General features: G+C 42.3%; 1 protein-coding gene across 1 annotated transcript in view; it reads left to right on the top strand.

Moving 5' to 3' along the window:
• Window positions 1–80: 80 nt before the first annotated feature.
• utp20 (UTP20 small subunit processome component) overlaps window positions 81–10,644 on the top strand; it is a 31,697-nt gene continuing 21,133 nt past the window's right edge. Inside the window, exons 1-22 of the mRNA XM_085768777.1 lie at window positions 81–306; window positions 511–591; window positions 690–756; window positions 863–995; window positions 1,147–1,335; window positions 1,472–1,553; window positions 2,549–2,686; window positions 2,907–3,062; window positions 3,522–3,674; window positions 3,766–3,900; window positions 3,976–4,053; window positions 4,309–4,487; window positions 4,623–4,784; window positions 7,027–7,115; window positions 7,814–7,919; window positions 8,061–8,211; window positions 8,320–8,382; window positions 9,185–9,352; window positions 9,531–9,607; window positions 9,896–9,975; window positions 10,092–10,356; window positions 10,457–10,642. Coding sequence (XP_085624903.1) covers window positions 256–306; window positions 511–591; window positions 690–756; window positions 863–995; window positions 1,147–1,335; window positions 1,472–1,553; window positions 2,549–2,686; window positions 2,907–3,062; window positions 3,522–3,674; window positions 3,766–3,900; window positions 3,976–4,053; window positions 4,309–4,487; window positions 4,623–4,784; window positions 7,027–7,115; window positions 7,814–7,919; window positions 8,061–8,211; window positions 8,320–8,382; window positions 9,185–9,352; window positions 9,531–9,607; window positions 9,896–9,975; window positions 10,092–10,356; window positions 10,457–10,642 — 2,789 coding nt within the window. The 5' untranslated portion in view covers window positions 81–255. The remainder of the gene's footprint in view (window positions 307–510; window positions 592–689; window positions 757–862; window positions 996–1,146; window positions 1,336–1,471; window positions 1,554–2,548; window positions 2,687–2,906; window positions 3,063–3,521; window positions 3,675–3,765; window positions 3,901–3,975; window positions 4,054–4,308; window positions 4,488–4,622; window positions 4,785–7,026; window positions 7,116–7,813; window positions 7,920–8,060; window positions 8,212–8,319; window positions 8,383–9,184; window positions 9,353–9,530; window positions 9,608–9,895; window positions 9,976–10,091; window positions 10,357–10,456; window positions 10,643–10,644) is intronic.

Below are 10,644 nucleotides of genomic sequence, written 5' to 3'. Positions count from 1 at the left end.
AAACGAAACCGGAAGTGGATGGCGGATTCTTCTCTCGCCTCTTTGCTTCTCTTCGTCTCAACCAAAGACCACGCGGAGAAAAAAAAAACTCCCACAATGCCTTGTTCAACATGGCCGCGTCCTGGTGTCGGCGTGTGTGTAAACAGTTGTAGCAGCAGCTAAGAAAAGAAACTAAGTGTGATTTTTCATGAATCGCTCTGATCACGTGCCCATCTTTGAAATTCAACTCTCCTTTTGTCAAACAGCGACGCAGAGATGAAGATAAAGTCCAAGTCGTCGTATCACAAATCTGAGAACACCTTCAGGGTGAGTGCACAGACACAGTGTACCACGATGCTCATAGAGAACCAGAGTTAAAGGGCTGCAAAAGGCTGTGAAATTAATCATTTTATATGTCTAGTGTTGCATTGTTAAACATGAAAATCGAGGCTTTCACTGTTAATCTTACAGAGAGCATTGTTTAATCTGTAACGTAACATATCACAACATCCTCTGACTTGTCTCTTCCAGTTTCGCACTTTTGCTGAGAGGCTTGCCAATGTCAACATCGATGTCATTCATCGCATTGACAGGACTGGATCTTATGCTGAGGTCTGTACAGTCTGTAAACACAGCACTTTTATTTTTAATCCCAGTGAACTCTCCTGTTGATATGGTTGGTATTGACTTTTTTTCCTCCCTCAATGCAGGAAGTAGAAACATACTTTTCTGAGGGACTGTCAAAATGGAGAGACCTCAACTTGACCGAGCATTTCAGTATGTATATAATTTAAAAAATGCCACATCGTTTGTTGTATTATCATACTGTGGTAAGTGATGTGTTTGGCTGAACCATGTTACTCATAACTCATGTCCTCCACAGCAACATTTTTGAAAGAGGTATCCAACAAGAGCCAGTCATTCAACATGCTGGTTTTCCATCAGAAGTTGATAGTGGAGAGTTTGAAAACACACCTGGCTGTCAACAACAGTCTGGCCTATCAGCCACTGCTGGAGTAAGTGTTTGCATGTGACCTGTGGTTTTGCCAGATAAACTATTTGTTCAATGCTAAAAAGCTGTTTTGTCATGTTTAAAAACCAACACTTATGTATAGATTTTGCACGAGACTGACTACAGTTGTGTCTCTCCTCTCATCCTCCCTCCAGCCTTGTTGTTCAGCTGGCCAGAGACCTGCAGACGGACTTTTACCCTCACTTCCCTGACTTCTTCATCCTCATCACCTCACTGCTGGACACGAAGGACACAGAGGTGCTGGAGTGGGCTTTCACCTGCCTCTCCTACCTCTACAAGTACCTGTGGAGAGTCATGGTGAAGGACATGACCAGCATCTACAGGTGAGTCAGATGTTGTACTTGTGAAAAGCCTAATTAAAGATTTTAAAATGATATAAATGACTGTACCTGTTCAGTATGTGTTCAGCTCAAACGCAGCTCAGATTGTGGTTAACATTAATGCCTCTTTCCTCCACAGCCTCTACAGTACACTGTTAGCACACAAGAAGGAGCACATCCGCAACTTTGCAGCAGAGAGCTTCTCTTTTTTGATGAGAAAGGTATGGCAGAAACAACATGAATCCCTCCCTGTGATTTTTTGTGAAGTTTGATTAAGTATCACTCTTTATTTAGTTTAGTTTAGTTATATTTGCACATTATAAAACCTGTATAAACAATGAAAATAGTAAAATTAAACATTGTGCAGGAGAGGTAGAAGCCAAAAAAGGCTTATAAAAAATAACAACAACAACAGTGGTGGTCCTCAGAGTAGGAAGACAACACAGAAATTCACAACATAAAAAACAGAAAAGAAAGAAAAACAAGGAAAAAAGAAAGACAAGTTAACATATAAAAATGAAAGATACTGAATTAATAATAATAATTTAAAAAAAAACAGTTTACATAATGAAAAAGGAAAAAATTAATTAAATTACAAATTGACAGATCCAGAAATGCTACAAATCTTAACTAAAAAATGTTTTTTTTCAGTTGTTTTTTGAACAAAGCCAGAGTGGATATTGATTTCAGTGATGTAGGTAGATGTAGGTAGATTGGTCCTCTGTATTTTAAAGTGCGTTGATTGTATGAAGTCCGACAAAAAGGAAGGTGGAAGTCCTTTGAGTGTCTTGTCTGATATAAATGAATGTCTGAGGAAACCCTAAAAAAATTCTGGAAACTAAATGGCAGATCACGAGATAAATATACATAGCCTACTTATACATAAACACACATGTTTGGAAGATGTTCACATTGAAAACAGATAACAAATTAAATTTCCTAAAAAGAAGAACAGAAGATTTGTTTGTTTTTTTAGCAAAACTAACCATTCTCAAAAATTTCTCTTGAATTAAGAGAATCTTGTTAAGATAGGTAGGACATGTAGCTGCCCACACAGAATTACAATACACGATATATGGATAAATTAAGCTGTAATAACAAGTTAAAATACAGGATTGATATTTCTTTCCTGCAGTGGTTTCTTGTGTTACAGAATATTTCTTTATGCAGTCCAGTGGTGATCAGTGATGAATTCCTAACTCCTCCCCTCCCACAGGTCCCAGATCTGGATGCCCTGCTGACTCATGTATTCTCAGACCTGCAGCAACACCCTGAAAAGGCAGAAGGAACGGGTCAGCTGCTGTTTGAGATGTGCAAAGGAGTCAGAAACATGTTCCACTCCTGCACTGAAAATGTGAGTTTTATTTTCCTCAAGGAGTTTTCATTAGTATGTACAATAAATTATAATGATGTGAAGCAGCTTCAAAAATCCAACGTAGGTGAGGTTATGAAAATGTAATACTGGTACATTACATTTGTGAGGGGGCAGTCTCATATTGTGGTAATGGTCTGCTGTAGGAGACTCAGTTGATCCTGGTTATATTCATCTCCTTTTTCTCTAACCTCCTCTCCAGGCTCTCAAAGTGGCTCTGCGGAAGCTTGGCCCCACAACCAACCCAGAAGTCTCTCTACCTTGGGACACGGTCAGGGACGCTCTGGATCACATGGCCCAGGCTGCAGCCAATCACGTTGCAAAAGAACACTTTCTGGTTTTATGGGAGTCCCTACAGGTAAAGCAGGACTCAGATCATTACGGGCAAATTTAGACCATAGACCGCATGACAGTGATGAAACATTCACTTTCAAGACACTGTCTGTGTCTTGTGTTAAAGGGATAGTTCAACATTTTGGCAAATTGGCCCATTGCCGTAATCCCTATAGTCATAGCAGTAGGTTCATTACCTTTAATTGTCGGTGCAAGCTGTTTTTAGAAGGAAGGAGGAATTTGATGAGTTTGATGAGGGAAACCAAGAAATCTCATTAGCCTCCATAGCGTAGCTCTGAGCAGCTTGCGGCTCTGCTCACTGTTCTAAAAACAGCTTGCACTGACGATTAAAGGTAACAAACCTACTCCTAAAACTATAGGGATTATGGCAATGGGCCAATTTGCCAAAATGCTGAACTATCCCTTTAAATATTAATACCATTGTTATACTGAGTGCTTGATGTCGGTGTGTCCCTGTGTGTAGGCCTGTGTGGTGGAGGTCCTTGATGTGATGGAGGCGAAGGGTGAGCAGTCGGGTCAGGCAGCAGAGCAGCTGGAGAGGCTGCTGTTCATTTTGCACACCCTGGTGTCCCACAGAGACGGAGCTAAGATCACCAAGCCAGAGGCCGTCTGCCAGGTGAGAAAGCCTTATTTCCCCTGAAAGCTTCAATGTAGCACTTCAGTCTTGACTGCACGGTTTTCACCATCTTATTCTCTCATGCCTGCAGACGGTGCTGAAACTGATCAGGAGCGCCACTCTGTCAGCTCCCTGTTCCCGCCTGCTGCTCCAGATCATCTCCTCTCTGCTGCTCGGGGAAAACATCAGCCTGCCCAAGTCCCTCATCCAGGAGACAGTGCAAAAGGTGATGAGAAAAAAAGTTCACACCTTGTGTGTGCTTGTTTGTTACCAGTTTTTCTGACCTTGTTTTCTTCAACAGGTCTTTAACAGCACAATGGGACAAGACCTGATCCTAGAGTTCACCAAGGAGATGTTCACCATGAAGGAGTTTGAGCAGGTGAGTTATCATTAGACATGTCACTAGGTACATTCAGTTCCCACTAGGGTTGGGAGAAAAAATAAATATCCTGATATCTTTTTTCACGATTTTTTTTTTCAAAAATCGATTTTTTATTTTTTTATTTTTTTAAATATTGTGCAATGTGCATTTGTTAGCCTTTGTTAGAAGAATCGAATCGGGAGAAAAGCATATCGTCCCAGCCCTAGTTCCCACTGTTTCTGACTCTAACTTCTTTCTCACCCCCTCCTGCAGCTCTTCCTCCCCAGTCTGCTGCGCTTCACAGCTGGGTTGTTCAGTTGTGGAGATGCCGTGTCACGCCACTGTGGCCTGGAGGTGCTGGTCAGTCTGATCCTTGCTAAAGCTCCGCCCCCGACTGATGGCTCCATGGCCTTTGAAACCTACCCACTGCTCTTCACTGGGCAGACCATGGGGTGAGATACCACTGTCATTTTTAGCAAATTCATTTAGTTGTTTAAAAGAGGTATTTAAAATAAATATCTGTTTGTCCGACTCTGCAGATGTGTTGTTTTATTTTGCCATGAGCTGACTGTGTCTCCGTCCTGCAGTGTGTTGAGCTGGAAGCAGGCCGGTCAGGTGAGCGGTGGCACATCAGAGCAGCCGACGGTGCCAGAGCTGGTGCTGTCTCTCATTAGCCTTCCTGAGGAGAACCAGCCCATCGCTGACCTTTCACTGCCTTGGGCTGCCTTGATGCTGCTGCCACATGTCAGGTAAGACACACACACACACACACACGCACACACACACGCCTCAAGGCTCTCAAGTTTTTAGTTTTGCTGGCAGGTAAGGTCACGTCTCAAGCAAAACATTTTCTCTTGCTTGGATCACATTACCATCACATACTATTTTGGAAAAATGTGTTTGATTGGTTAAAAAATGAAATAAAAAATGTCACACCCTTTAATAAAGAACACATCCTTCTTTTCAAAGATGATGCCCCCTCAAAAATGTCAAATTTGTTAAATATAGTATTACTTTTGGGCAAATACCATATACACTGTTGTAAATGGAAAAGTAAATCCCCGTCAATAATCTGTTTTAAAAATGAACTAAACAAATATTTTAGTTCCTTAAAGCAGAAGTAAGTGATATATTTGTGTTAATATAAGTCTTAAATAGTTATATCTTCCGACAGCAATCACTTACATAGAGTGTTTGGACCGAAACACGGGTCTCTCAGTCCCTCTGCTCTGCTCTGAGCCGAGGAGAAAACATTTATCGTATCCTACAGTTTTTATCCAATGAGGAGAGAGAACGGCATGCAGGGCTGTGTGCAGCCAAGGAACGCCGTGAATGTGGTGACGTAGCGACTAGGCGGTATATGTATTCGTCCCGTGCCGTCACGGTACGGGGGTCACGGTTCGGTGCACACAGTCACACGACGAATACGTCTGAATGAATATTAAAAAAAAAAGAAAAAAAAAAGTCGAGTCCTCACTCCAATCCAGGTGGCGGTAATGAGCCTCGAAGCTGCCACAACCGTCATAACAGACGAAGAAGAGAAGTGATGAGAGTATGAAGTTAGAGGAGGAGAATTTAGAGGAGGAGAGCTGTCTGTTTCATTCATGTCACCGTGTGGCTTCTCAATGAAACACAACGGCGGCGGCGGCGGCTCGCGACCATAGACCGTAGCAGCTCACGACTGGTCCACCGGACAAAGTCCGTCGGACTCGGCGCTATTTCACGGATGCGCGCTGCGTCGCTAGAAACCCATCAAACACGTAGCGCACCCGCCTCCCCTCTCTCCCACATGTTGATCACTGGTGCAAGAAAAAAGACAACTTGTGTGCAACAACTTATCCCGCTGCTTTTAAGCCTCTTGACATGAACACAGACAGGACCAGGAACATCACCAAAGCAACTGGCATCTAGTCTAAGTTAACTGTGTAAACCAACATTGATGTTAGTTTCTTGTTTTGTTTTGTTTGTAATAGTTGTCAGTTGTCAAGTGCAAGTGTTTTTCCCTCTAGAATTAATGAATGGCATGATAACACTCCTAATGCACTTGTTTAATTTTATATTCTATTTTTTTTTTTTTACTTTCATAACACAAGACAGATTTCAGTTTTACATTCAATAGTGTCTGTTGTACCGAAACCGTACCGAACCGTGACCCCTGAACCGAGGTACGTACCGAACCGTGACTTTTGTGTACCGTTACACCCCTAGTAGCGACGAGGACTGTTATGGTGCGTTCAAGGAAACTCGTATTTTTCCGACCGTGAAGTCGTACCAGTTCGATCTGGTACGAGTTCACCGGTCGGAAGTTACGAGTGGCCGTTATAGTGACTTTCACCGGTAAAACAGGTCGGAAAAACACGAGTGGGTTGCCTGGAACACTACAAAGTCGTAAGTTGTGACTTGAAGCTGTAATTTACGATTTCAAAAGCCTGCCTGGAACGCAGCATTAGCGAAAACGACCGGACCACTTACTTCTGCTTTAAATTTACTGACAGATGGAAATGAAAAAAATAATGGTATGATGGAAATTGCAATACGATGTAATTTGTTTATTTGTGAAGAGTCCCAATTAGTACAATGCCTTCAACTTGTGTTATATCTTTTATTTTATTTATTTATTTATTTTCACACATTTAAAATAGCCTTTTACTCTTTCAGTACCAAGCCTTGTAGATTTAATTTTCAATTTTTATTGTAAGAAAAGTAATGTCTTTGGAAAAAAAAAAAGAATGCAACAGTTTTCCTGTTTGAGAATGTATGTACATTTTGAACACAATAAAGTTTGAAAAAAACAAAACAAATTGTGACATATCAGGTATCATTTAAAGAGTGTTTGCCACCAGATCAAAGTAATATTTAAAGCAAACAAAAATGAATAGTATATACAGAGATTTCATTGTTGAAATGATCACAAGGGCATCACAGCAGAAGCCCCTGTGACCCTTTCTTCCTGACTGACGTCTTCTGTTTATTTTTCCCTGAATTTTTTAGGCCTCTGGTTTCAGCCAGTGTTGTTCCTGCTGTGTGTGCCCTGTTAAACCACCTCCTGAGTCAGATTGACACAGAGAAACAGGGGAAAGGTTTGTGACATCTTGTTTTCTGTGTTTTTTCCTTCATGTGTGGAAAGTGTCAGAAGCATAAACAGGAAAATGTTCATTCCATCTACAAGATTAATAAGAGGCATTTGGCAGATGAATTAGTAAATCAACAAAATATAACTGAGAATGTTTATTATTAAAGCAGAAGTAAGCGATATTTTTGTGTATAAGTCTTAAATAGTTCTATCTTCCGACAGCAATCACTTATATAGAGTGTTTGGTCTGAAACACGGGTCTGTCAGTCACTCTGCTCTCTGCCGAGGAGAAAACTTTCCTTGTATCCTACAACCTTTATCCAATGAGGAGAGAGAACAGCATAAAGGGCTGTGTGTGCAGCCAAGGGATGCGCGTGAATGTGGTGACGAGGGACGAGGACCAATAGATCCATGACGAGGGCGGGGACTGCTAACTCCATCTGCTGACAAGAAGTTAGCCAAAACCACCGGATCGCTTACTTCTGCTTTAATTGAGCCAAGATTATTTTATAGACAGAATGAGATATTTGAAAATGACAAGAGACAATTGTGATTCTTTGACTTCAGGTAGACACAGACATTAGGTGGAGAATTTTTTGTTTGTGGAGAACTTTATTCACAAACAAATAAATAGATTCTGTGTGGAGTATAGTCAGAGTATATCAGGCTTTGCTGACTGATGTCTTCTCCTCCTCCTCCCTCCAGCCGGGCTGCTTGTAGCCAGACAGGCCCTGAGCTGCCTGCTCAGTCTGGACAGCTCTGCCCAGCTGCTCTCACTCTTCTCTGTGGACAAGATCACTTCAATCCTAAGGTGTGTGCTGCATAGTATCCCAACCATGTTTATCCAAGTCCCCTATTATTAAACATAATAATACAACACTTCTTCTTCTTCTATTCAATGATATCATGTTTTAAATCTAATTTATTTTCATTATTATTATTATCATAATAGAAAGTATCCCACGGATCTGTCTGCCTTGCTGCTTGGAGACCTCTATTACACCCGCCTGTCACTCAGCGGCGTTTCAGAGCATCTATCCCACAATGCACTGCTGGAGCTCTACCAGATCCTGCACGCCAACCTCTCGTCCAACATCTCTAAGGTTTGTCTCCAGTCCCAGCAGAGGCATATTAGACACAGACACTGCTTCTCATATTGTGAAGTTTAACATTTGTTTACATTTATTACCTTATTTTGTTTCCTCTTTCAGATTCGCCTCCTGACTCTGAGGATTCTCTCTCAGTTTGAGGCCGAGCTTCCTCCACAGACCGAGGTACAGCTGTCGGCCCAGAATCTTAATAAACTACAACAAACAGAGGACATACAGCCACTTATTCACTAGTATTCACAAGTATTGAACAGTGCACTCAGCCGCCATGGCCTCCATGTCCTTGTCTTGCGTGGTGTGCGTGCATGGAGGCCATGGCGGTTGAGTGCATTACTTATTGTTTTCTTTGAAACAACTGTACCTGCTGATTCCAGGTCTTTCTGAAGCTCTCCACCAGTGATCCTGGACTGTTAGGGAACCCTTCTGATTATTGTTTTGACTCTTCTGTCTGAAATTTTGCAAGGAGCACCTGGCCGTGGTGTGCCTGTAACCAATGCCTTTTGCAGTAATAAGGTTGCATAGGTCTTTAGACAGCTCTTAGACAGCTCTTTGCTATTACCCATCATGCAATGCTTCTTGTCTGACACCTTGGTAGTGAGAAACCTTTTTAAAAGGCATCAATCAGGACTAAACCATCTGATATTACTTTGCACTGATAGGGGACAGGATTACATTCTAAATACTGACAGACTCCAGCTGCTTTCTTGGCTTTCCAAACCTTTTTGCCCCTCCTTTTCTTCATGTGTTCAATACTTATTCCCTGTGTCATTTCACTTTATTACACATGACTTAATTTATGGACATTAATGTTTGGATTTCTTTGTATGTGTGCATTACTTGGGCTGATGCCGACATCTGGTGAAATTGTCATGTCAATAGCTCTATTAGAAATATATTTTCTGAGAAAAATGTTGACGTGTTCAATACTTATTTTCCCCGCTGTATATATATGTGTGTGTCTGTCCAGGGTGAGGAGAACGTGGAGGTGCAGCCGGTGTTTGCAGTTTGCCTGCAGGCAGAGCTGGTACCAGCTTCAGTGCAGGACTACAGAGAAAAGCTGCTTCACCTCCGCAAGCTGAGACACGACCTGGTGCAGCGCAGTCTGCCTCAGGGGCCGGCTGGCTCCTTCCAGCAGGTACACACAGGAATCAATACAAGTTAACTTGCTGCTGAGTTTTATAAATCAGACTTTCTACTCAATAAGCAAAATTGTTACAGAATTTATTTTCTGTCTATGAATTGTTCAGTCAGTCAAATAATCATTGCAGTTTGGTTGTTTTATACTAATAACATGACACCTATTTGCCTTCCAGGTACCTCTGCGTTACCTCATGGCCATGCTGTTTGTCAACTTCAGGCCGCTGTGGGACGCAGTCATCGAGCTTCTTGTGTGAGTAAATAAAGAATCTTGCTAGAATTGATTGTGAAATGATGATATCTTGATTTATTTTTGTTTGTATGTTTTGTGCTTATCTAAAAGATAAGAATATCACATTAGGTGAGCAATTTTAAACATGCACAACGTCATTAGTTGTTGGCTTTTTACTGTACCCTGTAACAGTTTTATTTTTATATTACTTCATTTGTATTGGCTAAATAAGTATTCACATTATAATTACTATATTAAAACATTGTATCTCCTGAATAAATTCAACCAAAACCGTTTTCTTTCTTTCAGGAGCCATGCCAGAGGGATGGATAACAAAGACTTCTGGGCGGTCTACTACGAACAACTGGAGCTGGTGGCCGGCCTGGCTGGTAAGGCTGCTCCCTGGGCTGCTGGACTCTCCACTTTATTTCCATCAGCTGAATATTAGTGGCTAATACACAGACTGGGCGCAGAAACAGAAACTGACATCCTCTCTGTGTTGTAGAAAAGGAACTGCAGGAGAGTGATGAAGATGATGCCGGTAATGAAGAGGAAGAGTCCATCCCCCAGAACGAGCCGGGTTGCGATGTCATTGAAAGTGGAGACATGGGGGTGCTGTTCCTAGATCAGCTTAAATTGACCTCTAACCCCAATGAGAGGACGGACTTCCCCAACTTCCGCAGCCTCCTGTGGCGCGCCATGGCCCAGTATCCTGACAGAGTAGAGCCACGCAGCCGAGAGCTGAGCCCTCTGCTGCTCCGGTTCATCAGGTATGGTCTGAGGAAGGATGTTTCATTTTCTGAACAGACAGTAGAGCTGCCAGGAGGAGTGAAGGAATCAGGTCCTGATATGTTCTTCTGTTGCTGTCAGGAATGAGTTCTATCCTGCCGACCTGATGGTAGCCCCCACTCAGGACCTGAGGAAGAGGAGCGATGCTGCCCTAGAGGAATCTGGGATGGCTGTGGAGGAAGAGGAGGAGAAGGAGGAAGAAGAGCAGGATGTGGAGGAGAGGGGGCGACAGCAGAAGAAGGCACCTCCAAGGAGAGCTGCTGCCAAGT

This window comes from Trachurus japonicus, chromosome 23, assembly GCF_045865225.1.
Source record: "Trachurus japonicus isolate A0001 chromosome 23, Traja_1.0".
In the NCBI taxonomy this organism is placed as follows: Eukaryota; Metazoa; Chordata; class Actinopteri; order Carangiformes; family Carangidae; genus Trachurus; species Trachurus japonicus.
The sequence above is the reverse complement of the archived record's forward strand: the minus strand, read 5'-3'. Positions and strand labels throughout refer to the sequence as shown.